Source organism: Pseudopipra pipra, chromosome 11 (genome assembly GCF_036250125.1).
Source record: "Pseudopipra pipra isolate bDixPip1 chromosome 11, bDixPip1.hap1, whole genome shotgun sequence".
NCBI classification, from domain to species: domain Eukaryota; kingdom Metazoa; phylum Chordata; class Aves; order Passeriformes; family Pipridae; genus Pseudopipra; species Pseudopipra pipra.
The window spans coordinates 12,356,716-12,384,401 of NC_087559.1; the positions used below are offsets into that span (position 1 = coordinate 12,356,716).

At 62.0% G+C, this 27,686-nt stretch overlaps 2 protein-coding genes across 11 annotated transcripts in view; both read right to left on the minus strand.

Annotated features, from left to right (window-relative positions):
* Positions 1–769: 769 nt before the first annotated feature.
* On the minus strand, positions 770–3,731 carry LOC135420052 (urocortin-3-like). The gene is made up of 2 exons (XM_064667015.1): positions 3,699–3,731; positions 770–1,714 (listed from the first exon to the last, which is right to left on the minus strand). The coding sequence occupies exons 1-2, from the start codon at positions 3,729–3,731 to the stop codon at positions 1,253–1,255; spliced, it is 495 nt and encodes a 164-aa protein (XP_064523085.1). The 3' UTR covers positions 770–1,252.
* Positions 3,732–3,943: 212 nt separating this feature from the next.
* COL7A1 (collagen type VII alpha 1 chain) overlaps positions 3,944–27,686 on the minus strand; it is a 31,323-nt gene continuing 7,580 nt past the window's right edge. For 2 of the 10 annotated variants that reach the window (XM_064667535.1, XM_064667537.1), the window contains exons 19-120: positions 27,534–27,659; positions 27,313–27,459; positions 27,104–27,232; positions 26,879–27,025; positions 26,592–26,711; positions 26,361–26,507; positions 26,147–26,283; positions 25,942–26,068; positions 25,720–25,863; positions 25,491–25,648; positions 25,346–25,387; positions 25,217–25,243; positions 25,059–25,103; positions 24,754–24,846; positions 24,355–24,426; positions 24,031–24,066; positions 23,902–23,955; positions 23,604–23,672; positions 23,414–23,527; positions 23,068–23,094; positions 22,870–22,923; positions 22,695–22,757; positions 22,513–22,572; positions 22,367–22,402; positions 22,185–22,229; positions 21,919–21,954; positions 21,754–21,798; positions 21,613–21,648; positions 21,507–21,533; positions 21,374–21,406; positions 21,113–21,184; positions 20,950–21,009; positions 20,808–20,843; positions 20,563–20,643; positions 20,401–20,436; positions 20,285–20,329; positions 20,114–20,185; positions 19,920–19,964; positions 19,789–19,815; positions 19,666–19,707; positions 18,940–19,020; positions 18,739–18,774; positions 18,603–18,638; positions 18,437–18,517; positions 18,213–18,248; positions 17,922–17,993; positions 17,680–17,724; positions 17,463–17,498; positions 17,266–17,301; positions 17,052–17,156; positions 16,878–16,913; positions 16,673–16,708; positions 16,478–16,525; positions 16,323–16,358; positions 16,016–16,147; positions 15,650–15,859; positions 15,521–15,556; positions 15,288–15,332; positions 15,057–15,128; positions 14,890–14,934; positions 14,664–14,726; positions 14,537–14,581; positions 14,210–14,245; positions 13,895–13,930; positions 13,681–13,725; positions 13,428–13,460; positions 13,206–13,268; positions 13,083–13,118; positions 12,893–12,973; positions 12,725–12,793; positions 12,589–12,624; positions 12,414–12,452; positions 12,189–12,233; positions 11,996–12,040; positions 11,850–11,885; positions 11,664–11,723; positions 11,399–11,524; positions 11,201–11,272; positions 10,935–10,970; positions 10,640–10,699; positions 10,430–10,474; positions 10,321–10,356; positions 10,160–10,195; positions 10,010–10,066; positions 9,707–9,778; positions 9,376–9,447; positions 9,262–9,297; positions 9,100–9,180; positions 8,957–9,010; positions 8,685–8,738; positions 8,546–8,608; positions 8,391–8,453; positions 7,986–8,102; positions 7,556–7,633; positions 7,423–7,476; positions 7,165–7,213; positions 7,040–7,087; positions 6,519–6,608; positions 6,098–6,160; positions 5,899–6,018; positions 5,058–5,237; positions 3,944–4,915 (exon numbers count right to left, since the gene is read on the minus strand). In XM_064667535.1, the coding sequence (XP_064523605.1) occupies positions 4,866–4,915; positions 5,058–5,237; positions 5,899–6,018; positions 6,098–6,160; positions 6,519–6,608; positions 7,040–7,087; positions 7,165–7,213; positions 7,423–7,476; positions 7,556–7,633; positions 7,986–8,102; positions 8,391–8,453; positions 8,546–8,608; positions 8,685–8,738; positions 8,957–9,010; positions 9,100–9,180; positions 9,262–9,297; positions 9,376–9,447; positions 9,707–9,778; positions 10,010–10,066; positions 10,160–10,195; positions 10,321–10,356; positions 10,430–10,474; positions 10,640–10,699; positions 10,935–10,970; positions 11,201–11,272; positions 11,399–11,524; positions 11,664–11,723; positions 11,850–11,885; positions 11,996–12,040; positions 12,189–12,233; positions 12,414–12,452; positions 12,589–12,624; positions 12,725–12,793; positions 12,893–12,973; positions 13,083–13,118; positions 13,206–13,268; positions 13,428–13,460; positions 13,681–13,725; positions 13,895–13,930; positions 14,210–14,245; positions 14,537–14,581; positions 14,664–14,726; positions 14,890–14,934; positions 15,057–15,128; positions 15,288–15,332; positions 15,521–15,556; positions 15,650–15,859; positions 16,016–16,147; positions 16,323–16,358; positions 16,478–16,525; positions 16,673–16,708; positions 16,878–16,913; positions 17,052–17,156; positions 17,266–17,301; positions 17,463–17,498; positions 17,680–17,724; positions 17,922–17,993; positions 18,213–18,248; positions 18,437–18,517; positions 18,603–18,638; positions 18,739–18,774; positions 18,940–19,020; positions 19,666–19,707; positions 19,789–19,815; positions 19,920–19,964; positions 20,114–20,185; positions 20,285–20,329; positions 20,401–20,436; positions 20,563–20,643; positions 20,808–20,843; positions 20,950–21,009; positions 21,113–21,184; positions 21,374–21,406; positions 21,507–21,533; positions 21,613–21,648; positions 21,754–21,798; positions 21,919–21,954; positions 22,185–22,229; positions 22,367–22,402; positions 22,513–22,572; positions 22,695–22,757; positions 22,870–22,923; positions 23,068–23,094; positions 23,414–23,527; positions 23,604–23,672; positions 23,902–23,955; positions 24,031–24,066; positions 24,355–24,426; positions 24,754–24,846; positions 25,059–25,103; positions 25,217–25,243; positions 25,346–25,387; positions 25,491–25,648; positions 25,720–25,863; positions 25,942–26,068; positions 26,147–26,283; positions 26,361–26,507; positions 26,592–26,711; positions 26,879–27,025; positions 27,104–27,232; positions 27,313–27,459; positions 27,534–27,659 (6,752 nt within the window). In that variant the 3' untranslated portion in view covers positions 3,944–4,865. Of the gene's footprint in view, positions 4,916–5,057; positions 5,238–5,898; positions 6,019–6,097; positions 6,161–6,518; positions 6,609–7,039; positions 7,088–7,164; positions 7,214–7,422; positions 7,477–7,555; positions 7,634–7,985; positions 8,103–8,390; positions 8,454–8,545; positions 8,609–8,684; positions 8,739–8,956; positions 9,011–9,099; positions 9,181–9,261; positions 9,298–9,375; positions 9,448–9,706; positions 9,779–10,009; positions 10,067–10,159; positions 10,215–10,320; positions 10,357–10,429; positions 10,475–10,639; positions 10,700–10,934; positions 10,971–11,200; positions 11,273–11,398; positions 11,525–11,663; positions 11,724–11,849; positions 11,886–11,995; positions 12,041–12,188; positions 12,234–12,413; positions 12,453–12,588; positions 12,625–12,724; positions 12,794–12,892; positions 12,974–13,082; positions 13,119–13,205; positions 13,269–13,427; positions 13,461–13,680; positions 13,726–13,894; positions 13,931–14,209; positions 14,246–14,536; positions 14,582–14,663; positions 14,727–14,889; positions 14,935–15,056; positions 15,129–15,287; positions 15,333–15,520; positions 15,557–15,649; positions 15,860–16,015; positions 16,148–16,322; positions 16,359–16,477; positions 16,526–16,672; positions 16,709–16,877; positions 16,914–17,051; positions 17,157–17,265; positions 17,302–17,462; positions 17,499–17,679; positions 17,725–17,921; positions 17,994–18,212; positions 18,249–18,436; positions 18,518–18,602; positions 18,639–18,738; positions 18,775–18,939; positions 19,021–19,665; positions 19,708–19,788; positions 19,816–19,919; positions 19,965–20,113; positions 20,186–20,284; positions 20,330–20,400; positions 20,437–20,562; positions 20,644–20,807; positions 20,844–20,949; positions 21,010–21,112; positions 21,185–21,373; positions 21,407–21,506; positions 21,534–21,612; positions 21,649–21,753; positions 21,799–21,918; positions 21,955–22,184; positions 22,230–22,366; positions 22,403–22,512; positions 22,573–22,694; positions 22,758–22,869; positions 22,924–23,067; positions 23,095–23,413; positions 23,528–23,603; positions 23,673–23,901; positions 23,956–24,030; positions 24,067–24,354; positions 24,427–24,753; positions 24,847–25,058; positions 25,104–25,216; positions 25,244–25,345; positions 25,388–25,490; positions 25,649–25,719; positions 25,864–25,941; positions 26,069–26,146; positions 26,284–26,360; positions 26,508–26,591; positions 26,712–26,878; positions 27,026–27,103; positions 27,233–27,312; positions 27,460–27,533; positions 27,660–27,686 lie in introns of those variants that run through there. The other 8 variants (XM_064667538.1, XM_064667539.1, XR_010433453.1 and 5 more) reach the window with 8 other exon arrangements.

Here is a 27,686-nt window from a genome sequence, read left to right on the forward strand (position 1 = left end):
CTGGGCTGCCTGCCCTGGAGCATCCTGCTGGGTTGCACCGCCTCTGGAAGCGTCTCCTGGGTCCCCTGTCCCCACTGCTACCGGCATCCTGTACCTTGCACCCACAAACCCCAGGCCCAGCCCCGGAGCACCCACCTGCTGCAGTGGGGTGTCCTTAGGGGTCAGCGCTGCCCGACCATCCCCCGAGCCCTGAGACAGGCAGGGACGACAAAGGACCTGTTGGCCACCTCACCACCTCACCCCAAACGACCATCTACTGGCACGTCCCTTCACCAGCTACCAAAATATGTCCCTCCCATGGAACGTGGGGTCACCTGAGTTGCTTGGGCCCCCTTTCCAAAGCCAGTGCCCGCTCCAAGGCCAAAGAGCTCACTCACCCTGCACCAGGTATTCCTCAAAGAGCATGGCCGTGTCCCCCACCAGCTCCAGCGGACCTCCCACAGGTGTCCCCCGGCCTCTGCCTTGCCTGCACCACCCTGTACTTTGCACGGGGCGGCCGCACTCTGCTCCGTGCTGCTCTTATCTCCCATCTGTGCCGAAGACGGCGGCTCTGGTGGCACAACACAACGTCCCCGCTAGTACAGAGCTGCTGTGAGCTCCCGGGGACGGGGGCTGGCCCCACTGCTGGTGCTGCTGACACCCCTCATTTGGAGTTTAATGAGTTCTTGTGCTGGACCCAGCTCCAAACATGCCCTTGCTGCAGCTCTGGGGAGAGGGAACATGAAATGGGGGTGTAAAGGGGTGCAGAACCAGTATAAACCAAAAAAAGTTGCATTTGATGCTGCATTTTATTGTGCATGCTCACCAACTCCAGCTCCAAGGCTCAGCCAAGCTTTGTGGAGGGTTTTGTGTGCTGCAGTCACCCAGGGAGAAGCAGCACACAGGAAAAGATGCCTGGCTGGATGCAGCCCCTTTGGAGACATCCCAGTGGTGGATGAGCAGGGAGCAAAGCCAGGCACAGAAATCCCCGTGGTTCCTGAGGCTGGGACTTGGCTGTGCTCCAGCGCTGGCCTGGGCAAAGGCAAACCCGGCTGTGTCTTCTCCAGTGGTGCTGAGGTGATGGTTATTAAACCGAATCCTACCGTGGCTGCTGCTTGTGCCACGAGCACCGGGACTAGGGGGATGAGATGCTATGTCCGCAGCCCCCTGCAGGCACACCAGTGCCACTCCACACTTCCCTCCATCTGTGCCCCTGGCAGCCCCCCTGCCCTCTCCGGCCCTGCCTGAGCAGGCATGTCCCAGCCAGGGGAGTTCATCTCCTACGCCCGAGCTGGGCCATCAGCTCGGCATTGGCGGCCGCCTTGTCCTGCTGCTCCTTTTCTCTGGCCAGTTCGAGCAGGATGTCCAGTAAGTGTGTGTGGACATCAAGTGACAGGGACACCTTCCTCCCCTTTTTCCTGGGAGCAGGTCTCTTCGTGGCTGGGCTCGTCGGCCAAGGCAGTGCTTTCCTTGCTGACCCCTCTGGCAGCAGTGGGCTGGCTTTGTCTGGATGAGACCCTTCCCCAGAGCCAAAGTCGCCCCTCCTCATTTTGGGGAGAGCTGGCAGCATCTTGTTAGTGGCGGTGGTTTCCTGGCTGGTCAGGTTACCTCCATCCCCAGCTCGGGGGGCTGGTGGGAGCCGCTCGAAGTTCAGTTCCTTTTGGGCTGTTGCTGGTGCCCCGAGGACCACCAGGAAGGTGAGCAGCATCCTGCCTCGCAGCACGGCCGGGAGCGCCTGCAGGGAGCACGTGGTTGAGCATCACCCCCACCACCACACTGCCATGGCCCCACAGCCCCTCCAGCAGGACATATCCCCACCAGGGTGCCACATGTAGACCCTCCCTACTCCCCATGCCAACTGGGGGTGGTTCACCTCCCTTTTGGGAACCCCTAATTTTTCCACCCTGATTTTAACCTTTTTGAACAGGGCAGGAAGTTTTGAGGAGGATGAAGGGGATGTGAGAATCAAATCAGTGGGGTGCCCCTGTCCTTTCCCACAGCCCCTGGCCAGACGCTGGCTGTCAGCTCCATTTCACACTCTCCAGCCCTCTGTCACCCAGGGTAGGGGACATTCCTTCTTGGGAGGCTGCCTTGGGAGTGTGGCTGCTCCCCAGTCCATTATTGCCCTTTGGCCAGGGAAAGGTGACGTGCCCGGGATTTCGGGGCTGTGGGGCTTTCTTCCTCCCACGCCTTCCCACAGGGTTTCTGGGCTCTCTGGGGCAAAAGCCAAGCTCCCTAGGAGAGATATGAACCACCTGGCCCAAAATACACAGCAGATTGATGGCAGTGGGGTGACAAGGGCATGAGTTGTGCTGAGCCTCCACCCCATCCCTCACCCTGGTCCCAAGGAGGGCCCTGGGGGTTCCAGGGTGCTGTGATGGGAGGTGGGGGTCAGAACAAGTGCAGGGGTACTGCTGCACAAATCCTTCTGTATTGGTGCCTCTCCCCCAAATCAGTCACCCAGTCAGGTTTGTCCAGCTGGAAGGAGAAAAGTGAAAGGCACCCAACCTGCTGCAACTTATCTCCTGGGTGAAACCCTTTGAAAGTCCCAGAGCAGGTAGCCAGAGGTGGTTTAACTCACCTGGAAGTGGGCAATGAAAAACATCCAAACCCTTGCAACCCGTTTCCCAGCTAAAAGCCCCTGAAAAGCACCACTAAGGGCACAGCCTCACCATTTCCAGCAGGTCTTCGTCTCCCCGATGCTCAGGCAATGCTCCTACAGTGCAGGGACCACGAGCTGGGTATTTGCCCTGCTCCCTGCCAAGCCCTTGCTCTTATCCTGTCCCAGCTCCACCTCTGACCCGCAGAGGGGGTGACGGTGACATGGGGAGGGGGGACGGGGGAGGAATGTTATTAATACATTTTGTCTAATAGCAGATGAATCATCCCGGGATGCGGGTGGGCGTGTGCCCCCTTGCAGCTCCGTGAGCTGCATTTAGAGGGGGTTCCAGGAACCTGGGGCATCTCAGTCATAATTGTTTCACATCTGACTTGTGAGATGTTTCTTCTCCATCTAATTAGGCCTGTCAGACTTCCTGCTCCTGTCAGCCTTAAGGAAGGGAGAAAACATGCATACTGGTGCTGGCCAATGGCCATGGCACTGGCTGTGAGTGCCAGCCCTCTGGGCATTGTGCCTCAGGAGGCTCCTGGATATCTCCTGGTACTGGTCTGATGCTGTGTCCTGATAGACTTCCTGGCCCTGGCCAGCTGGAAATGTCACCTCCCTGCTGTTCCAACTGTTTTGCAGCCCACCTTCACCGAGTCTAACTGTGATGCCACCAGTTTGCAGCCTACCTGTACCAGTCCAGTCTGGCCCAGCCCCTCTACCAGCTGCCTGTGGTAGGTAACAGCCTGTAGGCATTGCTGTGGGGTGAGTCCCACATGGAAGGGCTTTGCCCCAAAGCCCCCTGCTTAGGGACTGTGGGAACATCCCAGGTCTCTCAGGCCAGGCAGGAACCTGCATGAGATGAGCTGTTGAGTGCTCAGCCCAGAGGGCTGGCCAGGGCAAGAAGCCAGGGTGCTCTGGGTTCAGACCACTGGGGGTCTACCCACCCTCATGGCCGCAGGGTGACCGGTCCTATGCCACCCTCCCCAGCAGTGGCCCGGAGTAGAAATAATGCTAGCTCTGTTCCTCCTCCTGGGGACAGCCAGGAACTCACACCCAGCAGCCAAAATTAGCACTGATTCACACAGCACATCATGCAGCACCACAGACTCACGTGCTGACACGTCAGGGCCTGGACAGGGGTCATGGCCTGGCTTGCGTCAGCTGGGCATGTGCTGGGCACAGGGATGGGACACTGGGTTCCCTCAGGGGGGTGAGGAACCCCAGCCAGCGCTGCCAGCAATGGGCAGCAAGAAAGGGCAACCCAGCTGGGGTGGGCAGGGGGCATACCTGACTCAAGAGCCATCCCCAAACTCCACGGGCATCTCCAGCAGCGTGCCAAGAAGCATGACACCTCCCTGTGAGCACAGCTTTAATATCACATCCCCCTCACATTGGTACACATATACATTCACTGTATACAGATATACACAGAGAGCAGCGGTATGTGTGGGGGCCACAAAGCCCCCCAGCGGCCTCTCAGGCCCTGGGGCAGTGAGGGGCACATTCCTGTCAGCCCTGGGGTTGGGGGGAGGCAGGGGCTGCGACCCCGGGAGCCGACATCGCTTTCACAAAGCCTTTGAGAGTAAGCGTGGGCAAGCAGGAACCTCTTCTAACATAGCACCATCCTCAGGGTTTCCCTGACGGGCCAGGGATGCAGGTGAATACCCCCCCGACTACAGACTGGTGTGCTGCTGGCAGTCATGTGAGCTGGGGGGCAGCACATGGAGAAAGCCTCCCGTCTCCCCACAGGTCATTGCCAAACCATCGCAGCCACAAAAGGGGAACTGGGCCCCAGCTGAGGTTAAGGTGAAATTCATTCAGATGGAGCTGGTTGCAGAGTGGGGGTGGGGGATGATATGCAGGGGGGTACTGCCTGGCCCAGGGATGCAGGCAGCTCTCCCAGCAGAGAGGGGAGGGGAGCCCAACCCTGCCAAGTCCTTCTGGGCTGCCAGAGAGGGGGGACAGGGATAAGAACCATCCTGTTGGCAGCAAATAATTTAAAAATCAAACTGGAACAGCCCAGGAAACCTCCGTGGGGGTTCAGAGCCTTGGTGGGAGGTGGTTTCCCATTTGATATAAATTTCACCTTAACAACAATAAAAGTGGTGTGAAATGAAGAACCCATGAGCAGCATAAAGACACGTTAGAAATAGCACCAGGTTCCTGCCAGGGGCTGGTGGGTACGTGGCCCCCACCACCGCGGGCAGCCCAGCCCCAGCTGGGGTGGCAGCCGGGCCCCACCTCCAGGCAGCCCTGCCTGCCGGGACACTGCCCACACCTACACCTTTGGCTGCCCTCCCGTCTTGCCACCGACAACATCACGGGCACCTGTGGAGAGAGGCGAGGTGGTGTCAGAGCCGAGGTGGGGGACCAGCATCATGCCCCCAGCTCTGCACTGCTGAGCCCACAGCACCGGGTGGGGATGCTGCCAGGCCTGCCGGTGCCGGTGGCTGTGCCAAGCCCTGCCTACCTGCCCCTGGGCGCTGCCTGCAGTGCAGCTCACACTCCTCCTTGCTGTCGAAGCGGTTGAGGTTGCCCTGGCAGCCGCTGTAGACAAAGGGCCGGCACTCAGTGACTCTTTGGTTGTAGTACCAGCGCAGGGTGTAGTGCTGGCAGTGCCCCTCATCCAGCGGCAGGCTGCAGGGCTCAGCTGCGGGGGCAAACAGTGATGGTGAGGGCAGGCAGGAGCTGGCAGCACACTGGCCGTGCAGGCAGCCAGGCACAGTTGGCAGAGGGGAAAACCCAGAAGGGGAAGGCAGGGGATGGCTCCCAGCTGAGCATGGGCAAGGTTTGGCTGGAGGGGGCATCTCTGTGCTCTGCCCAAGTGCTGGAAGTGAGGGCAGGAGATGCCGCTCTAGGCAAGGCCTCTTCCAGGGGCAGCCAGCAAAGGCTGGAGATAAGAGCTGGGAGGGAGGTGGCATGGCCACAGCACACCTTGGAAGGGTTGTGGGGGGACCCTCTGCATGCTGCTGACGCTGGGGCTTCCCTGATCTCCTGGGGCCTTTGAGATCCCCTCCTGCAGCTCATGACCAGGAGCACAGGAAACCTGCCAGGGGCAGCAGATCCCACAAGCACAGCAAACCACCCATCACTGCTGGTGATGGCTTCAGCAAGGGGAACAGAGTGTGAAGTCTGCATGGCGTGTACAGCACTGTGCTCCGATGGGGACGGCACAACGTACCCAGATACCAGCAAGAGGGCTGCAAATCCTAAATCCCCACAGCCAGAAGGCACAGGGACCCACTGCCAGGCAAAGGCCTGGGGCAGCCCCGGGGTCACCCCAGGTCATCCTCAGTGTCAGGGAAGCTCACCATCCATCGCAGGTTGCTCCGAGCTGTCCATCTCCGGGGCCTCATCGTAGTCCTCCTCCTCCCCATACATGCTGTCGTACTCGAGGTCATCGGTGTCGAGATTGATCTCCCTGTCCTGCCCTGGGAGACAGCACCAGGCATGAGCAGCTCTTGCCACACATGTGGAGCAGGGAAAAAGGAGGACAGGGAGATGACAGACCCTCCTCCTCTTCAGTGTGTGACAACTTGAGCACAGGGACTGTGTGAGTGCTGCCAGCAGACTCTGTGAAGGGGAAGAACATGGCACAGGCATCAGGGAAGAGGTGAGGGAGTCTGGGGCACTTTCCCCTTCCTTCCCAGGGGAAACCCACACCTGTCAGGTGCAGGGCAGTCCAGCACTACCACAACACTTCTGCAGCCTGACAGGATACATGGACAGGGGTTGGGGACCTGGGAACACCCTGTCCTCTCTGTGCACCACAGACCAGGGCTGCCAGGGGCTTCTGGAGGACGGACAGGCAGGAGAGGCCCGGGGAGACAGCACCCACTTAGAGCCCAGCAGGATGGGGACAGGGGAGGGCACAGGCAGGCACACATGCCCATGGGGCCAGATCTTGTAGGTCCTCTGGGCTCTCCATCACCTGTTTGGCCATGTTCCCTCTCCTGGCGAACGATTCTTCCTCCTCCCTGGGCAGAGCGGAAGCTGCTCCTGGCCTGAGCCCCCCAGCCTCCTTGGAGAGAAAGGACCCACCTCATCCCAGCCCACCCCTTGTTTCCATCCCTCCAATCCCAATCCTCCAGCCCACCCTCCCCTCCAGCACTCCTGACCCCTGAGAGATCCCTGCCCCAGCTCTGACACCCAAGCATGGATGGGGTGCAGTCCTCGTGGTCCATTCACAAATGGGCAGACCCTGGCAGTGCCCAGACCCCACTGGTACCATCCCAAGCCAGCTGTCCTTGGGGATCCCTGCTGAACCATCACTCCTGCCACACACCATCCCTTCTCCCTGTGCACGCTCCCACATGGATGCTGACCCTGACTGAGGGGATCATGGAGGGCCCAAGCCACATCCAGCTCCCCAAAACTGGTGGCACACCTGGGTGCCAGGACCCTTTGGTGCCACACGTGCAGGGCAGGGGGGTAGAAAGGAAAAGCCACAACCTGAGTGCTCACGTGAATCCAGGTGCCGTGGGAAGTGGCCGCCGCAGGCTGTGGGAGAGACAGGACGGGGGTCAGGGGCAGCAGGGCCAGACCCCCAGCCCCAGGGCAGCAGAGGGGGTGCTCACCACAGTGCTGGCTCATCTCCTGCCTGACGAAGGCACGTATTTCGTCCTCCTGCCGGGCACATGGAGGGGCAAAGGTCCCACATTGCAATAGGGGATGGTGCAATTAAAGAGGAGGAAAAACCCTTTCCCCAGGCCCCAGCAGAGCCCAGAGGTGGGGGTAGCCCCTCCATCAGTGGCAGTGGGATCAATCCAGCACCCCTTCCCACCCCGGTGACCCAAGTGCCATGAGTCTATGCTGGCTCCCTCCTTGTTCCTTACCGTCAAGCCCGGCTCCCCCTTCTCCCCACGGAGCCCACGGGTGCCAGGACTGCCCTAGGGACAGTAGAAAGAAGGTGGGACACTGGCCCTGGCTGGGGCTCCACCGGGCAGGGCCAGGCACCTGCTCACTCACCTGCTCTCCTCTTTCACCGGGGATGCCAGGAATGCCACGTGCACCCGGCACTGACTGTCCAGGGGGGCCTCTCTCCCCCTGCAAAGGACACATGTTCAGGATCTGGCTGGTAGTGCTAGAGTCTCTCTGCTCTCCTCAGCACTATGGATGTGCTGCTTTCCCCACCCCTGCACCCCGGAGATGCCTGTGCAGGCTGGGATGGGGATGGGTCCAGCTCACATCAAGGACAAGCAGGGTCGCAAACCCCTCAGGCTCCTATCCACTGGACAGGGGGACACAAGGGAGGACCCCAAAGCCAGTGATCTGAGAGGGCAGGACAGAGCCGAGACATAACTTCAGATGCCACCAATCCCTCATCCACTCAGGGGACCGGGCCCTCCCTTCCTAACAGCCCCCAGAGAGGGACCAGCCACCCATGGTGAGGACTCACCTTCTGGCCCTGCATGCCCTCAGGACCTCGTGGGCCAATGTTCCCTGGGGGGCCAGGGGGGCCAGGAGCACCATCATTACCCCGGGGACCGGGGCCACCAATAATGCCAGGGGCGCCCTGCAGGAGAGCAAAGGGTGAGACCAGGGGTGTCAGAGATCCTGACCCCAGAGTAGGCACCATGGGCATCCTCTGACCCCACAGCTGGGCATCCCTGAAGCACCAGCACTGGTGCCTTCTTGTAAAGAGCGGGGAGAGTTTTTGTCACTCATAGTTCAGTGATACAATTTAGAGCAGTGCCAAATGACTCTTCTGGAAGCATCAGGCTCTGATGTGCTTCTGACCAAGGCCATATCCTGGTACAAGCAATGAAGTGCAATGCATCCCATCTCTTTCCAGCTCACTCACCCGGTCTCCTTTCTCCCCCTGATCTCCTTTAGCACCCTGCTGCCCATCAAATCCCCGGTCACCCTGCAAAGAGGAAGGGACAGGCACCAGGGGACAGGCAGCGGGGGGGAGGCTGAAGTGCCAGCACAGCTTTTCCCAGCACTGCTCTGACCTACCTTGGGTCCCATGAGCCCTTCCTTCCCGGGGATGCCCGGTGGTCCCGACAGACCCAGCTCTCCCTGGGGGACAGAGCAGATATCCAGCAGCCATCGGCCATGTGCTCCTGTCCCACCCTGGTGTCAGTGAGGTACTTACCGGCTCACCTTTCCTCCCTGACAGCCCTGAGCGCCCCGGGATCCCCGGATCCCCCTACAGCAGGCAGGAGAGATGCAGGACAGTCAGTCCTGCACCCCTCAATGCTCACCCCAGAGCCACAGGCTGAGGAGGGGACCTCATGACCCTGTTGCAAGGTCAAGGTCCAGCCTCAGCCATCTCCCTGCTCCCACTGGCTGGCGGAGGGGATCCAAAGGGCCACAGCCTCCAGGTAACATCCAGGCTCCTGCAGCACCCTGCGGGCACCCACTCACCTTCTCACCCTTCTCCCCATTGAGGCCACAGGCACCTTTCATGCCCCGTTCACCCTGTGAGGATGAGGAGGGGAGTCAGAGCTATGCCACGCTGACACTGGTCCTGGCCAGGAGAGCACCAGCAGCCAGAGAGGACAACCCACCTTGAGGCCACGCATGCCCACGGGTCCCATGTCCCCCTTCTCTCCCCGAGCTCCAGGGATCCCATCACGGCCAGGCTGACCCTGTGGGAGAGCACACAGCATGACAGGGTCCGCTCCTGTCCCACAGCAGGGTGGCAGCAGCACCAAGATGCAGCTCCTCACCGGCTCACCAGGCTCTCCCAAGGCTCCAACCTCTCCCTGGGGAAGGCAAAGGCATCGGTCAGGGCAGGCAAAGGGGATGGTGCCACCAGCAGTGGGGTATGCTCAGCTCCTTACCTTCTGCCCACCAGGGCCACGTGCCCCAGGAAAGCCCGTGGAGCCCTTCTCGCCTTGCTCACCCCTCATCCCCTGCAAGAAAACCCCCAGATCAACACAGGACAGAAGGAAAAGCTCCAGCCACTGTGTGGCCACAGTACAGCTGTGGTCACCCCTGAGGCTGGATCCAGCAGCTCCCCTTGCACCATGTCAGGGTGCCCAGAAGCATCAGCCCATGGGGCACAGGGATGCCGTCATGCCCTGCTCCTTCTGTTCAACACCCTGTCAACAGCCCTCCATGGTCCCCAACCCAGTCACCCCCAGTCCTGCACAAGTCTCCCCAGCCCTGTACCTTCTCTCCAGGCATGCCTTGCTCCCCCTTGTCTCCCTTGTCCCCTTCTGTGCCCTTCAGGCCTCGGTCTCCCTGCAAAGGGGGAAACACAGGGAGGGGTCAGGGGATGGGGGGAAGCTGAGACACACATGAGGGTGGGGGGACAGATTCCCTGTGGGCAGGGACAAGGGAGTCCATAGCCAGGCTGAAGGAAAAGAGAAAACGTGCTCTGCAAGGGAGGGTCCCTCAGCAGGAAGAAGTTTCCTCAGCACCTCCCAGAGGGACAGTGAGGATGGGAAGAGGGAGGTTAGGGACAGCTCTTACCGGCTCCCCTTTGCTGCCCCGTGCTCCAGGCGGCCCCTCCACCACCACAGTATCGCCCTGTACACCCAAAGGAGAGAGAGAGGTGGGGATGAGCAGCAGGGTCAGGGCTGCTGTCTGCTCTTCCACTGCCCCCCCGCTCCAGGGACTCACCTTGTCTCCTTTAGGTCCTGGGGCCCCAAGGTCCCCCTGTGAGGAAGGTGAGATGCTGCAAGCACGCACAGTGGGGAATAGGCAGCACCTCCCTGGAGGCCCCAATCCCTGGAGGTGCATCATTTGCCCCCCCCAGTTCCCCAGCCCACAGATTTCCTTACCTTGTCCCCACGCTCCCCCCGGTTCCCAGGCAAGCCCTGTGGGAGAGAAGAGAAGGTTGGTTAGGGAGGGGCCTGGACTGGGGTGCAGCTGGGGAAGGGAGGTACTTACCACTGGCCCACGATCCCCTTCTGGCCCTGGACGCCCATCTTCACCCTGTGGGAAGGAAAGGATGTGAGAAGGGGGCTTGGAATGGGGGCACTCCAGCATCATCTCACCCCAGGAACAGGTGCAGGTCTGGCTCAGAGTCTCCTCAGGGCTGACAATGTGGGATTTCCTGTCCCTGCCTATGGGCACACGGGGGACTCTGGCAGTACCTACCCGTGGCCCTGGGTCTCCACGCTCGCCTCTGGCTCCTGGCAGCCCAGCCCCTGGAGCGCCCTGCCGGGGGAAGGCAACAGCTCATACCTGTCCTCCCAGCCCTGTCATGTACCCCCCATGCCAGGGGACACCCCACAGTCCCCAGCATCTCCCCGGGTGCCTGGCACTTCTTCAGGCTCCCATGTGCCACCATTCAGAGTGGGCTCAGCACTCTCAGGGGGGAGGTGGCTGCAGGGACACCCCACAAGAGGAGCAGCATCACACTCCTCATGCTATAGGGTTGTCCCCATCCTACCTTGTCACCCTTCAGGCCAGGGGCCCCTTGTATGCCCTAAAAGAAAGGAGAAGGGTGAGCAAGCCACAGGAGGAAGACACTGCCAGGCACACTGCGAAGCATTCCTCAGACTCCCACAGTGGTTCTCACCCAGTACCAGAGACCCTGGCAACCCCCAGGCTCAAGGGACAGGGAAGTGCAGGGTGGGTCCCTGTTCCCCTGTCTGAGCCAGCAGAGGAGCCAGGGCAGAGCCTACAGCCCCAGGACTGCTGTGGCACCATACTCACAGTGGGCCCTGGGGGCCCCACAGGTCCTGGTGGTCCAGCAGTGCCATCTCTGCCTGGAAAGCCGATCAAACCCTGGCAGGGAAAAAACAGTGAGTGGGCAGGGACTGTGGCTAGGAGGCAGTGGGGCTTGCAGGGGCCTTGCTGACACTGCCCAAGGGTCCAGTGTCACCAGGACCAGGTTGTGGTTGCAGTCTTTACCCTCTCTCCTGGGGAACCCGGAGGGCCAGGCTGCCCATTGTCCCCTCTCAGACCTGGCTGTCCTGGCGTCCCAGCAATGCCTGCTAAGCCTGGGGGTCCTGGTAATCCTGGCAAGCCAGTGTCCCCCTGAATCAGGGAAGAAAGAGATGGGGCCCATGAAAGCAGCCCCTTGGGACTGTGCTTTTCCCTTGGCCAGCCAAGCTAGGGCATCACCTGGGCATTGGGGATGTGATGAGAGCCAGGGTGACATGGGGACAGGAATTACCTTCAAACCTGGAGGCCCATCCTGTCCTGGTGGTCCCCGTGCACCGACACCTGGTGATCCCTGTGTGGTGGCAGAGAGCATGTGGCACATCCCCTGGCTGGTGGGCACAGGGGTGCCAGGAGCACTGTGACATCCAGAGCATCCCCCCAGGGCTGAGGAGCCCCTCTGGGAGCAGGGAACATGTACCTTCTCCCCTTTGGCTCCGGAAGACCCCTTGGCTCCCTGTGAAGACATCAAGCCCCCAAGAAGGGCTGGGCAGTAGGTGACAAGGGCACAGATCCCACATCCCAACAGCAGCCCCTGCCCCCAGCATCCACATGCCTCCTACTCACATCTTCCCCAGGATCTCCTGGCTCCCCAAATCTTCCTGGCTCCCCCTGGCAGGAGAAAACAAGGAAAAAGTAGATGTATGGGACAGTGGATTGGGGGAACAGCTGCAGCTGGATCCCCAAACTATGACCAAGCAGCGAGGAAGCCCAGGGCCCCCAGAGCCCCCTCCTCACCATCCTCCAGGGTAGCACCCACCTTCTCGCCCTTGGGGCCTGGCAAGCCTCTGTCACCCTTGGAGCCCTGTGGGGGGAGAGCAGTGTTAGGGGAGGGGGCAGCCACAGGGCTGGCTTGTCCCACAGAAGGCAGGGGTGGTGGGAGGGGGAATGACATTAATGGGGGGTACAAAGTTAATGTGGGGCGAAAAGTTAACAGGGAGAGATTAGGTTAGTGTGGGTGATGAGGTTTACGGGGCCAACTCACGGGCTCTCCCAGCACACCCTCCAGCAGCACTGGCTCTCCCTGCAGGGACACACAAGTGATCAGACGTGCCCACAGTGGATGCCAGCACCCTGCAGGCCCCTGCCCGCCCCAGCTTTGGGGGTTTTGGCAGCTCCCAGGGGTGGGGGTTCCCCCACCTCCCACCCTGGCTCCTCACCTTCTCGCCTTTGGGGCCGGGGGGGCCAGTGATGGCCTGGGGCACAGAGGAGAGAGGGGGCAGGTGAGCAGGGCTGCATGGGGATGCTCCCCCTCATCCCGGCCAGGAACACTAGGCAAGGCAGCTCTGAACTCACCTGCCCCGGAGCTCCGGCATCCCCTGGCTCTCCCTTGGGACCAGCAGGGCCCGAAGGTCCTGGCATGCCCTGGCACAAGCAGCACAGCCCTCAGCCTCAGCCGCAGACACCCCAGGCTGAGCCTCGTGGGGCTCCCGCTGGGATGGGACAGGGCGAGTAGCAACATACCATCTTCCCAGGCATCCCTGCCTCGCCGTCCTTCCCTGGCACGCCATCCCTGCCCGGCACACCAGGCTTCCCACTCTCCCCCTGCAGACAGTAGGAGTGGGGTTGGGCCATGGGAGTCCAGGCAGCCCCCCAGGCAGCCCTGAGCACCCACAGTGAAGGCAACCAGGCAGGAGGGACACAATACACTCACCACTTGTCCCGGTTGTCCAGGGACACCTGGTGGGCCCTGCAATGGAGACATGAGCAGAAATCAAGCAGCATCCCAGGCACGAGGAATGGCCAAGGGGCAGGTTCGGGGGTTGCAAGTACCTACCCCTGGGCCAGGGGGGCCGGGGGGCCCTGGCAGCCCCATGCTGCCCTGGGGACCTGGCAAGCCCTGCAATGGAAACAGCCTCATCAGAGAGGGGACAGCACAGCCAGGACCTTGGCTGCCCCTGTGGGAAGATGTGTTGTGGTGGGACTGGTTGATTTTGGGGAGGCTGGATGGCTTTAGAGGGGCCATGTGGGTGCTAGTAGGGATGGTGTGAGTACTCACACGGATGCCGGAGCCAGGTTCCCCTGGATCACCCTGAAAAGAATGCACTTGCATCAACCCAAAATCGTTCCAACCCACCGGCTGCCGCGGTTATAGCCATGTCTCCACACCTGGATCCAGGCCAAAATGTCCCTCCCTCCAGCCCAAAACTTCCCAAAATTTGGCCCTCCCTCCAGCCCTCAAATCTGGCAAGGCACCATTTCCCTCTGCCAGGTTGGAGATGGCAATGCCAATGCAGATGCCAATGCCATACCTTGGTCCCAGCTGGGCCCTGGGTCCCTGGTGGGCCAGTGCTGCCCTGCAGAGAACAAGGAGACATTATTGAGGTGGTGCTTGTTGCTGGCCCAGGACAGGGAGAGGGCAGCAGGGCTGCTTGGTCCCAGCACTGCCACCCCACCCCTGCTCCCTGGGGGAACACCCGGCCTGGCTGATGTTTCCCTTGCATGTGGTACAGGGTGGCACCTTACCGGAGGTCCTGGGGGTCCTGGGTCTCCCTGGTTGCCCTGAAGGGAGAAAGAGATGGGATCACTACAGGGAGGGGTTTCCACCAGTGAGGAGGGGTTTCCATGGGTGAGGAGAACCAGACAATGCCAGTGGCTCTGGAAAGCACCCACACCAAGTAAGACAAGCCCAGATGGCTCCTGCTAAGATGCAGGGGGCCAAACACCCACCCCCACAGCAGCATGACCCCACAGCTTCAGCAAGAACTCATGGCTAGGAGCCCCCAGGTGTGTGCTGAGATGGGGGAGGCACAGGGACACAGGGGACACACAGACACCTACCGGGCGTCCCAGCACGCCAGGGAAGCCTGGCAAACCCTGCAAAGAACCACATCAGTCAGTGGGCAAGCAGGAACACCCCACTCCCACACAGCCCTGTCTCCCTCCCAGGGATGCCCCCCATTCCTGGCATGTGGTACCCAGCCAGGGTGCTTATGGGAGGTAGGTGTGGGGGGAGGCCCCCTAAAGGCCTGCAGGGCCTGCATGGGGTGGGGGGAAAGGAGATGAAAGAGGCAGGAACACTCCCACTGGTGTTGGTGGAGGCTGGTGTGGGACCACAGGACCTTTCCCCACTCCCAGCCTGCATCCCTCCACCATGTCCCCACTCACCGGCTTCCCCTCAGGGCCAGCCAGCCCTCTCTCACCAGGGAGACCCTGGAGCAAGAGATGGAGACAAGGTCAGTGCCAGGCAGGGGGCTGAGGTCAGTGCTAGGCAGGGGAACAGTGCAGTACTCACTGGGGCACCATCCCTGCCCTTCTCACCAGGCTCCCCTCGGTCACCCCGCAAGCCACCTTCACCCTGCCGTTGGGACAGGCACAGAGTCACAGGACAGGCAGGGACCTTCCCATGATGTTTCAGGATCTGCTGACACCCAAAGAGGGGTGCCCCCAGCAGTGCCCCCATGCAGGGCTTTGCTCCATGAGGCTGCTACTTTGGCAATGGGACAGTTATGACCTCAGACCTTATCTCCTTTGGGTCCCCGCTCGCCCTCGACTCCAGGCTCACCCTGTGTTGGGAAGACAGATGCCATCAGCCCCTCTACCCTGCCATCATCCCCAGCCCTAGCTGATCATGTTGCCCTGGCTCAATTGCCTTGGCTGCCCCCCTCCTCCCTGCCCAGCCACACACCTTCGCTCCCTTGGGTCCAACGGGGCCACGCTCACCAGGAAAGCCCATCAGGCTGCCCTCCACCACATCTGCCTGTGGGCAGGGAATAGTCAGGGCCAGCACCCAGGGGACCCCAGGAAGGGGGCAAAGCCCTCCCCAAGACCCTGTGCCAAGGGACTGGACATGACTATCCATCCCCAGAGGTGCAGGCTGGCATCCTGAGGATGGTCACCAGCAACAGCCATCACCTACCTTGGGTCCTGGGGGTCCTTGGGGTCCAGGCAAGCCATCCCTGCCCTGGGAGGGTAGAGAAATAGCTTGAGCACCAAAGAGGACAACAGGGCATGGGGGAGCAGAGCCATCCTAGTATGGCCACTCCTGGCCTCCACAGGGCATCTGCCAGCCCGTTTGAGAGCCCTGTGTCCCTTAGAGAGGGACACAACACAAGGGGAGATGGAGTGGACCATCTCCCTCTCCCAGCTCACCTGCTCACCTCGGTCGCCCTTCTCGCCCCGGTCGCCCTGTGAACACAACGTGATGGCTGTCACAGCGCTGTCCCCAAGCCCCTGGACCAGGTGCCCCAGCCTCCCCCTCACACTTCCACACACACTCACCTTCTCACCGGGCCGCCCGGGTTCCCCCAGCTCCCCAGCCCGGCCTGGCACCCCGGGAATGCCTGGCTTGCCAGGCTCCCCAGCCTGCCCAGGCAGGCCCTCGGGACCCCGTTCACCCACGGCCCGGCCCATGGGGCCTTGGGGGCCAGGGGTGCCTGGGTCCCCCTTGTCACCTTTGGGTCCTCGTTCACCAGGGAACCCTAAGGAGCCCTGCAAAACATAAGCTGTGCTGCAAAGCAAGCCCTGCAGTTGTCAGTCCCCCCAAGCCTCCCAGGGCTGAGCTGGTTGCACACCCCTCCCAGCCAGAACAGGTCCCACGAGTGGGGCAGCATGTTGGGGCTTGGCATCGAGCCTGGCTCCGCTCACCTCTCGGCCTGGGGGCCCCCTCTCTCCTGGATCCCCCCGACTGCCCTTCTGGCCCCGCAGTCGCTCCGACACGGGCAGAATTGAGTCCGAGCTCCCATCATAGGCACCCGTGAGCTCCTTCAGGGATGAAATCTGGGAGGGAGGAAAGACACACCAGTCAGGACATCAGTGCAACCCAGCTGTGGCAGCATCCCACAGCCCTGCTAAGCTGCTCTGGATTGCTCAGATCTCCCACCACCTCCCATGTCCCCCTCCTGCTGCCATGTGGCAGGAACAAATCCCAGCCCAACAGCCAGGAAATACATACCTTGATGCCAAGCGCTTCCAGGCTACGTTCGACATTCTGCAATAAGGACGTTAAAAACCAAGTGGGTGTTAGCCTGCTCCCACTGTCAGGGCTGTGGACAGTCCTCTGTCCCCCAGAGCTGATGTCTCAGTCCAGCAGTAAGGACAGGGACTCACCACTGCAGTCCCAGGGTCTCCACGTACTCCAGGGCTGCCAGGTCGCCCCTAGGTTTGCAGAGAAAGAGGGAATAAAAAGACGTGCAGAGGTGCAGTAGGTGAGGTGAGCAGTGCTGGTGCTGACCTCAGAAGGCTTCAGAGTTATCACCACCCTGGGGTGCTGGCAGCTTGTAAGGCTCAGTGCTGGGTACTCACCGGCTCTCCTTGCAGCCCAGGCTCCCCTGGGTCCCCCTGAAACACAGCAAAGGGGTCAAAGGGGGCAGAGTCAGGCTGCCTGGCACCGACTGCAGCACCAGGGTCCAGCCCTGTCATCTTGGGAGCCTGCCAAGGACTCGTTCCCTCTGGCACAGGGTTCCCCAGACCTTTGCCTTGAGGGGCTCTGGGGCAGGAGCACACTTACCTTTGGTCCAGCCACCCCACGGAGGCCTGGGGAGCCCTGGAAGACACAGAGGGGACACAATGGCATGCAGAACCCATGGACACAGGGCAGTGCCCTGAAGGAGCCATGGAACGGGGTCCTGCCTGACTCCGGGGTCTGGTGCTGGGTGGCACTGTGGGCTGGAGAATTACGCACCTGGCCTGGGGGGCCGACCTGCCCTGGGACACCAGGAAGGCCAGGGGGGCCGAGAGGGCCTGGCACACCTCTGTCCCCCGGCTCGCCCTTGGCACCGCTGCGGCCCTGATGAGAGAGCTGTGTCACCCCCAGGACCTGGGACCCAGGTCAGTCCCTGGAAGGGACATGTACTCAGCAGCTCCCATCAGCACACTCCTCTGCAGGGAGTACTCACCTCTCTGCCAGGTGGTCCTGTATCACCTTTGTCTCCCTAACCAGGAGAGAAAGGAGTTAGTTAGAGGGATGCTGCCCCATTCACATGTCCCAAAATGATTCTCCTGGTCCAGGCAGGGAGGAGCCACTAGACTTGTGGGAATCACAGGGGGACCGAGCAGGGACCACACAGGGACCACCCATGGCTCATCTCCTTACTTTTCTCCCATCCTCTCCTGGCGTTCCATCTTCTCCCTGGGGACAAAGGCTGCCAGTCAGAGCCTGACTTGACCATCTCAGCATGGGCACCACACAGGACAGGGGGTTGGCTCAGAGCTTTGCCACATCCTCCCCTCGCCTTTAGGTTGTACTGGGATCACTGTCCCTCAGCACCCCTGGGAGAGCTCCAAAACCCAGCCCTGGTCCCCCTACTCACGTTCTTGCCATTGAGGCCGGGTTTGCCATCCTCACCAGGTTTGCCCTGGGAGGAAGAAAAGGCAGTGAGAAAGGCCCCCTATCTCTCCACCAGCCAGGGGCCCCTGGGCCTCACTGCAGCTCCAGGGTGCAGGGAATGGGGAGCTGGGCACAGGGCAAGCCTCGGAAGATGGACCCAGCTGGGATTCAGCAGAGGGCACGGGGCAGGATGTGTCCCCAGGGTGTAGGGTGGCTGGTACTTACAGGGATGCCAGGTGGTCCCAGTGGGCCCACAGGGCCAGGCTGTCCCTGCTCCCCACGCAGCCCAGGCAGCCCCTGCAGGGATAGGAGATGGAGGGAGCACAGGACAGCAGGGCATCCATCTGCCCCAGCCAGCTCCAGGAGGAGGGAGTGTGACTGGGACAGTGGCACGCTGCTGGGTCCTGCTGCACTGCCCCAGACCAAGAAGAATGGAACAGGACATCAGTCCCTTGCAAGTACAATGGCAAGTAAGCAGGAGCACAACCAAAACCTGCCCTCTCCGGAGGTACTTACATCTCGGCCAGGGTCCCCCTGCTTCCCCGGGTCCCCCTGCAGACAAGGAGAAGGTGAGAGCAGGGACACCCCTATCCTGCCAAAGGCCCCCCCAGGAACATCCCCAGACTGGAATAGAGGGTATCCAGGGGAACAGCTCCTCCCGCACCATTGTCCCTCTATCCCACAGCTCCCAGTTGCAGTGCCCAGGGACAGCCATGTCCCCCACCCTGGACCATGCTCACCCGCAGCCCGGCAGGGCCCGGTGGCCCAGGCTTGCCTTCCAGCCCATTGCGGCCATCCAGACCTGGTGGGCCACGGTCTCCCTGTAAGAGAGTAGGGCAGGAGTGTTGGAGCTGTGAGATGGGGTGGGGGTGTCATGGGGCAGCCCCCAGCCCCCAGTCCCCTCACCTTCTCTCCTGGAAGGCCTCGGTCCCCAGGGTCACCCTGTGGGGTGGGAAGAGCAGTGAGCATCATCTCCCACGAACAGAAGATGAACAGGGCACAGGTCCCCTACCCAGATCCCTGTGGGAATGGGGACACTCACCCGTGCGCCAGGGGAGCCACGGGGGCCCTCCACACCCTGTAAGAGAGAGACACGCTCAGCACTGGGGCAAGGGGGGAATAGGAAGGGATCCTGGGTGCTCACCAGCCACCCTCTGCACACCAAGATCCCCAGCTCTCCTGCAGAACATCATCGCCTGCCGTGCTGTCCCACCACTTCCCACACCAGGGACCCAGCACCTACCCTCTCTCCAGGCAGGCCAGGGGAGCCGGAATCGCCGCGGGCGCCCTTCGCGCCATCCTCGCCAGGGTCCCCAGGGTCCCCCTGCCAGGGAAGGGCACAATGGTCAGAGGGTACTGCCCTGTGCCGAGCCCGTGCCTGAGCACACGCTGAGCACCTCTGTGGTTTAAGGGTGGGATGATAGCAAGGGTCTCAAAATAAGAGATTGAAAAAGAAGTGGCTGGACTCAACACAGCCCCTGAGGGGCCAGAGAGCAGTCACAGAAGAAATGCACTGGGCAGCACTGCTGAGCCAGGAGCCAGCTTGGCCATGGCTTGGGACCATGATGCCACCCAGCACAGAGCACAGCCCGAGGCCAAAACTGCCCTGACCTAAGCTGGGCCATAAATGCAGAATGCCAAGAGTGTGGGGTGCTGCCACAGGACCCCCGTGGGGCTGGGGAGCTAGGAGCATGCTGGCTCCTTTGGGGACCTCAGCCCTACAGGGACCTTGCAAAATGGCACCCTCCTTTCAGCACTGCACAGGAGCGTCAGTCCACATGCCCCCCAGATCCCACATGCCCCCCAGATCCCATGTGCCTCTCAGCTGTGGTGCACATCAGCTCCACATGGCAGGGGCTGTTTCGGGCAGAGAGGGCTTGATGGACCATGATCCCAGTGCCCAGGCAGAGTCCAGCAGGGGACCGAAAAGGGTATCCCAGCACCAGCATCCCAGGGACTCACTCATTACCTTCTCACCCTTTTCCCCCACTCCTCCAAGCCCCACGTCGACCTGTGGGGCAGAAAGGAGCTGTCAGAGCACTCGGGGCAGGGCAGCAGCCCGTGGGCAGGGAGAAGAGAGGGCAAAGCTTACAGTTCGTCCTGGGGGTCCAGTAGGCCCCTGAAAGAAGGGCAAGGGAAATGGGTTAAGAGGAGCTGGCATGGGCCCAGGGAGGGCAGGACTGTCTCTGGGGTGGGGGCCACACATGGCCCTGCATCACTCACCGGCTCTCCACGGTCACCCTTGTTCCCCGGTGCTCCAGGGCTACCCTGTGGGAAAGAGGGACTGGGTGAGAAGGGGAGAGAATGGGGGACCCGTGGTGTGGTGGAACCCCTGGGGTAAGTGTGGGTGCAGGGCAATGGGGTGCGAGGTGTGGTGGTGCCCATGGAGCAGTGGGCACACACGAGGGGGTACTCACGTTCCTGCCTTCAGGACCTGGGTCCCCTGGGTCACCCTTCTCCCCAGGGAGGCCACGGTAGCCAGGGAGGCCCTGGTTGGAGGGCAGAGGGAGGGTGTGCATTAGCAGGAGCCACCCCAAAGGCCACAGGTATCTTGCCTACTCCAGGGTGTCCCCCAGCCCTGCACTTACCCGGGGACCCCTGTCTCCAGGTTTGCCAGGTGGACCAGCTTCACCCTGTGGGGAAAGAGGGGGTGAGTGGGGGGCAGTGGAGAGGGGGACAGTGGTCCTGGTGGGCACTCACTTACCGGGGTGCCTTCGTCACCCTTCTCTCCTGGTTCTCCCTGTAGCACAGGTCAGCAGGCACCGGCCAGGGTAGAAAAGCACAGGTCACCAGCATCCCCCTGCTCTCTGACAGCCCCTCATCTCCTCGGGGCCCCTGGTCCCACCTCCCTTTTGCCCCATACTACCTCCTTGCCTCGCATCCCAGTCTGCCCCGGGGTGCCCGCTCGGCCCGGCTCCCCCTTCTCCCCTGGCTCCCCTGGGTCGCCCTGGGCAAGGGAAGAGGCAACAGGTCAGGGCAGCATGGGGGCAGCACAGGGGCTGCCAGGGGGAGAAGAGGCACAGCCTGCAGGGACAGCCCCTCCAGAGTCCGATGGACAGATGGATGGATGGACAGATGGATAGAGGGCAGAGCTTCCTGCAGTGACAGTACCTTTGGGCCACTCCTGCCTGTGAGGCCAACGATACCCTGGTTGTTGAAGAGAAGAGCATGTGTCACCAGGAACCTCAGTGACCCCGTGCCAGGGTAGGGACCAGGACCATAAGCCAGTGCCCTGGGGTGCACTCAGACTCACCCGATCGCCCTGCTCGCCTTTGGGACCGGCTGGTCCCGGGATGCTCAGGCCAGGGGCGCCCTAGACACAAAAGGATGCAGCGTGGAGCAATGGCACAGGCACCATGAGTCCAGGGAGGTCTGTGCTATGTGCCCTGTGCCTTCCATCCTCAGGCAGTACTCACACGGGCACCTTTATCTCCTGTATCGCCCTTGGGGCCAGGAGGTCCTTCTGGTCCTGGGAATCCTCTGTCACCCTGGAGCAAACAAAATCAGCACGCCAAACCACCCCCTTTTTCCCCACTGCAGCTGTGGACAGCCAGGCCTGGGACTAGGACAAGCATCCCCTCAGGTCAATGCCCAGCTGTGCAATCCCCCTCCCAGGCCATGGCCATGCCCAGAGGATGCTGTTGCAGGACAGGAGGGCACAGCTAGGGCAGGGTTACCTTCTCTCCTCCAACACCAGCCACGATAGGAGCCTGGGAGGGAAGCAGAGGAGACCATGCTGGGTGCTGCCCGTTGCTCCCTGTCCTGGGACTGGGACAGGCAGAGGTGGACCCACTGGGCAGCATCACTTACTGGCTTGCCAGGTGGTCCTGGATCGCCCTGTGGAAACACAGGTGTCATCGCCAGCCCCTTCCCCACCCATCCCTGCCATCCCACTGGGACCCCACTTTGCCCTCACCTTCTCTCCACGGGGGCCAGTCGGCCCTGGAGCTCCCTGTGGCAAGAGAAGAGACCTCAGGGGCTGGAAGTGCCTGGGGACATGCCCCCAGGGCATGGCAGCCCCTGCTCCACAGCACCACGGACCGCTGCCTCAACTCACCTCTCTGCCTGATGGCCCTGGGCGCCCCGGGGCTCCTGTCTCACCCTGCAGGAGAGGAGGAAGAGGAAGGTGTCAAGGGAATCCTGCCACCCCATTCCAGGGCGGCTGCTCCAGTGCAGAGCAGGTGTCACTCCAGCATGGCTGGAGTCACCCCAGCACACTTACCTTCTCTCCCTCAGGGCCCGGCACACCACGGTCCCCCTGCAGAGCAAAGCAAAGGAGGGTTTCAGGAAGCCTTCCTCCCTCCATGCCACACTATTCCCACCCCACACTGCCCCAGAGCCCTTCAGAGCCCAGCTGAGCCCCAGAATCCCATCCAAGACCACTGGGTTCTGACAGCAATCCCCAGACACAGCCGCCACGGAGCCACAGGGACATCAGGACCCGCCAATGCTGTTGAATGGCACAGTCCCTCTCCAGTGCCATCTCACCTTCTCTCCCGTCTCTCCCAGCTCTCCTGGCGCCCCACGGTCTCCCTGGTGCAGGAGGAAAACAGGGTCAAGGGCAGCAGGACCCATGGGGGGACACCATGGTTCCTGCCACAGAACCCAGAGCCCTTCTCATCCTGCCAAAGGCAAGGTGAGAGCATCCCTTCAGTCCCTGCACCACTCACCTTCCTGCCCTGCTCCCCTGGTGGTCCCCGAGGGCCCTGCAAAGGAGGGTAGAGACTGTCTGAGGCTGTCCAAAGCAGGTGCCCTCGGGCCTTGGCTCACCAGCATGGGAGCTCCTGCTCGCCTTACCTTCTCTCAGGAAACTCACCCGATCTCCTGGGTCCCCGGGGCGGCCAGGTGACCCTGGGAAACCTTCTGTGCTATCACCCTGGGGATTAGGAAAGGTGACAGCCACTCCCATGACAGGGGGATGCCCATGAGGTGGGGATGGGAATCCCCCCTGGAGAGTGGTGTGAGGTCCAGCCCCAGGAAGGGAGCATCCTCTCTTACCTTCTCTCCCTTCAGGCCGGGGGGCCCGGCAGGTCCCCGGGGCCCGGGGTCCCCAGGCAGGCCCTGCAAGACAGAACAGCTCAGCCCCTGGGGATGCAGCTTGGCCCTGGGAACACACAGCCACTGCAGCCCTGCTCCCTTCTCCTGTCCCTGCTGGCCTAGGGGCTGGACTCACCGGGGATCCAGGCTCCCCTCGAGGTGCTGCCCCATCCACAAGTCCAGGGGGGCCCTGCAGAGACAGGGGTCAGCTCCTGTGTGGTTGCACTGGGGGCTCAGTCCTTCCCAGCACCCTAAAGGGCTGCAGTGCCCTTGGACATTCAAGGGACCTCCATCCAGAAGAGCAGAGGAGTTAGGGAAATGCAGAGACACTCACCCTTTCCCCTCGGTCACCCTTTTCTCCCTGTGAGGGCAAAATTGCAAATAAGGGCATGTCCATGCTCTTCCCATGCCCTACTCAAATAGAAGGGGAACACACTGGGCGGAGCCCATCATCAGTGGTAGCAGGGCACGTGCACACCATGTGCCTCTCCCCACACTGCCCAGTGCCAGCAACAGCTCATGCAGGTGTAAGTGTGTGCAGATACAGCTGGTGGGGGCACAGCCCATAAGCAGGACCAGGAGGAGTCCACAGGGGAGCAGCTCCAAGCTGCTGGCTGTTCTCCCATCCATCTGCCCACACATCCCCCCAGCCATTCCCACGCAGCACTGGGAGGATATACCTTTACAAACTCTCCTGGAGGTCCTGGTGGCCCCATGGGTCCAAGTGGACCAGGGGGGCCTGGATCACCAAGGGGCCCCCGTGGGCCGGGGATCCCAGGGGGGCCGGGGTTGCCCTGGAGGACAGAGATGCTCCATTAGTTGGGCCTGTGACGTGGGCTGGGGGTTCCACATCCATACCCCCAGACCTACCGGTACACCTGGCTCCCCTCTCCGGCCTGGCAGTCCCTGTTCTCCGTCTGTGATCACCCTGGCCTCTCCCTGAACAAGGACAGGGAGGAAAAATCAATGTTCCCATGTGCCCTGTTGTGCCCTCAGTGCAGGACAGGGGCCACAGTGCCACAAGACCAGGAGTCTGGCAGGGAGATGGGGAGACCCTGGGGTCACCCAGCCACCAAGTACCAGGAGATGCCAGGGACCAAGATATGCCCACCAGGGTCCCCACTGCTCCCCAGGGACCCCCATGGGGCAGCCCCTGCTCATCACCTACCGGTTCGCCTTTCTCTCCCTTTGGGCCAGAAAGTCCCATTGGCCCCCGTGGTCCCTGGGAAGGAAAGATGAGAGTGAGAAGGGGTGTTGGGTGTGAGTGGGTCTGGGGAGGGCTTGAGGCCATACTCACAGGATCCCCTCGGGGACCAGGGACTCCCTGGATGCCCTGGAAAACAACAGCTCAGGAGGTGAATGCATGTCCCTGCCAGCTGGGGGAGCAGGGATGGGATGGCATGGGATGGGATGGCATGGGATGGGAGCTCCAGCCAAAATAGGGAGAGATAGTCCCTTCCCAGTACACTTGGCCTGGGTACACACACAGGAGACAGCAGTGACTTTGCCAGCTACTGAGACAGTACAAGGAAAAGGTAGGCAGAGGCCGGGTCAGGGAGCAGGCAGGGTGATGGGAAGAGCCGACCATGCAGCAGCAAACCCAAGGGACATCCCCACTTACCGGCTGCCCAGGTGATCCAGGATTCCCTGGGCGTCCAGGGCTTCCTGGTGTTCCATCGGCTCCAGGGAATCCCTGCAGGACAGAGAAGCATCACACCAGCACCTGATGTTCTCCAGCACTGCCAGACCCCCCCAGTGCCCCAGGCAGTGCTGCTTCTGGCACTGGGAGCCCAGGGCAGCCCCATGGCAGAGCTGGGTTCAGGGGTGCCTTTCCCCTGTGTATTGAACTGGGATGTGAGGGACCAGTGTGGGGCTGGACTGGGGGTCTTCAAGGTGATCCCTCCTCCAGCCTGGGTGAGGAGGAGAACAGAGGGATGAGGGCCACAGAGAGACCCTGGGGGCCAGGTCACTATGCCCAGGAACCCTGGGGTGCCTGGGTGAGGGAGTCAGCTGTACTCACCCTGTCCCCCTTCTTGCCTGGACGCTCGATGCTCTCTCCTGGTGGACCCCGTGGCCCTGGGGGTCCTGAAGGGCCAGGCAGCCCATGGCGACCCTGGAGGGAGAGTGGAGAGGATGGGCTGGGTGGCAGGTGGTGGTCAAGAGGTGCTCCCTGTCTGCCCCTGTGGCAAGGGTTGGACAGGTTCTTGCCCCACTCCCACCTGCTGGCAGGACAAAGGGACAAGGGAACAACAAGGAGATGGGAACTATGCCACTGCCCCTGCCAGGGATCTGTCTCCCATCTCCCCCCCTTCAGCAGGATATTACCGGCTGGCCAGGGGGGCCTGGTGGTCCCACCCGTCCTTGTTGTCCCTGCAGAAACAAAGCCAGTGGTGAGCATCCCCTGTGGGCTAGCATCAGTGTGGTTTAGGGGATGTAGATGCCCCCCAGAGCCACCAGCTGGGTGGGGACACCAAAGCACTCACTGCCTCGCCACGGTCTCCCTTCTCGCCCTGCAAGGGGACAGAGGGAAGGGGTTATGGGCTGGCACCCCAGCTGTTCGACTCCTCGCTGGGCAGCTTCCTCTGTGCATGGCAGACAGTGGGGATGCTCACCTTGGGGCACTGCATAGTGCAGGGCTTCGGCTTTGGCTCTGGCTGGCAAGACAAGACAAGCCTGTGTGAACCCAGGGGTGGGAGAATCCCCTGGCTTATATAGGGCTGCCCCCAGTCCACACCCCCTGAGGCACTCTGACCCTACCCTGGTGGAGATGATGGTGCAGAGGTCATCGGTGAGCTCTCCCTCCAGCTCTGCCAGGTTGTCACCATGGTAGATGTACCGCGGGTCCTCGCTGGTGACCATGCGCCGGAGCTGCTCCCGGTCTGCCCCCTCCAAGCCCACCGCCAGCACCTGCACCCCTGAGCCAAGAGCACCCTCAGCACCCCACAGAACTCCCTGCACACCCTGCTGGGATCCCATCCATTCTCACCCCCAGCCTTGACATCCCTGGCTGCAGCGATGGCATCGTCCCCAGAGGGGCCATCAGCCAAGACCACCAGCACTGCTGGCACCCTGGGTCGGCGCCCTGCGCCAGGGCTCAGCAGGTAGGTCCTGGCAAAGGTGATGGCTGCCCCTAGAGAGGGAGAAGGAGGAGGGGACAGTCAGCAGGATCCTGGCAGCCACTGCCCCAGCTCCCAGTGCAGCCCCTCACCGATGGCATTGCCACTGGGCTCCTCATAGCGCATGGTGCGGATCTGTTCCAGCACGGCGGGCAGGTCACTGGAGCGGTTGAGGAGCAGCCAGGGCAGGCTGCGGTAGCTGTATGTGGCCAGAGCCACCTGCAAGGGTGCAGAGGAGCAGTGGGCACCGTGGCCTGCCCATGCCCTTGAGTCCCCACCACTGCAGCAGCACCCTACCTGGGTGCCCTCAGGGCCCAGGCGCCCCAGGGCAGACACGGTGTTGGAGAGAAGGGTGCGGACAGCATCGGCACCCGAGGAGCTGTCACGGGTGCCATGCACCAGAAAGACAACATCACCGTGGGCATCCCTGCAGACTGTGGGCAGGGAAGGGGTGAAGCCACCATAAGAGGGGAGACAAACCCAGCCCATCCCTGCAGTGACCACACCGTACCTGTGCGCTCGCTGACAGATGTCTCGGTGCCTGGTGCACTCCCCAGGAGCGGGCGGAGGGTGAAGGTGTAGTGCTGGCCCAGGCGCAGCCCGGAGACCTGCTGGGAGCTGGCAGCGCTGGGCAGTGTCCGCCCCTTCTCCCCACCAGCTGCCACCCAGGGGACAGTCAGAGGGATCAGCGTGCCCCCACGGGGATGCTGCCCCCCATCCTGGGGCCACTCATTCATCTCACCTGCAGGAGGGCTCCAGGAAAGGACATAGCCAGAGGCACCGGGGACTGGGGTCCAGGTGAGTGTCACCGAATCTCTCCGCACCTCTGTCACCCGCAGGCTGGTGATGTGGCCTGAGGCAGCTGCCAAGGAGGAGGAAATGGTGTCCCAGCCCCATGGGGAAGCCCTCAGCCTGCTCCCAGCTCCCTCCCCAGCCCAAGGCTGGGACAGCCCAGTTCCTGGGTGCCCCTCTGGGCTCAAGCCATGTGTCAAGGAGCTGATGCCACCTTGGCACCAGGCAGTCCCTTACCAGTTATGGCAGTGACAGTGGCTGGCTCACTCTCCCGGCTGCCAGCCAGGCTGGTGATGCTGATTTGGTAGCGCTGGCCTGGCTCCAGGCCCGCCAGGTCATAGGATCTGGAGGTGGCTGGGAGTTGCTGGCTGCGCTGGGGCCCCCCTACAAGGGGCAGAGAGAGGTTAGCAGGTGTGGGTGGGGGCTGTTGGGTTTGCACGGGTGCTGGCCGGCCACACTCACCTTCAGCCAGGCGCCAGACCAGGCGGTACCCGGTGCTGCCATCCGCCGGCAACCAGGTCAGGCGCAGGCGGTGCTCCGAGGCTTCTGTCACCTGGAAGCCACTGACAGGGGTCAGTGGGACTGCCTCCGCTGTGGGGTAAAGGGACAGGCATTAGGGGCAAGGGTGCCCAGTGCCATCCTGGAATGCTGTCACCTGCCCCAGCACTCACGGGTAGTGACGACAATGGAGACGGGGTTGCCCTCTCGGTTGCCAATGAGTGCCGTCACCTTCACAGTGTAGGAGACACCTCCCTCCAGGTCAGGAATGTCAAAGGAGTTGGTGTGTCCAGGAACTCGCTGGCTATTCTCCGAGCCCCCTGTCGAAGACTGTGGCATCAGCCCACCCACCCTGTCACACTCACAGCCCAGTCCCATCCTCATCCCACATTACCATCCCTACGGCTCCACACCACGCGGTAGGCAGTGGCTCCTGGCACACCGACCCAGGTGACACGGGCAACGTTGCTCCTGGATGCCTGGACCTCCAGCTGGGTCACTGTCCCCACCTGCTCAGGTGCTGTGACACCAAGGGGGTCACTGTCAC

What these genes read in the sequence shown, in the direction of transcription:
- LOC135420052 (XM_064667015.1), bottom strand. Translation starts at nt 3,731, where the DNA reads ATGACCCCTGTCCAGGCCCTGACGTGTCAGCAC. An exon ending in AGGCCCTGACGTGTCAGCAC is followed by an intron (nt 1,715 to 3,698) that starts GTGAGTCTGTGG and finishes TGCTCCCTGCAG; the next exon opens with GCGCTCCCGGCCGTGCTGCG.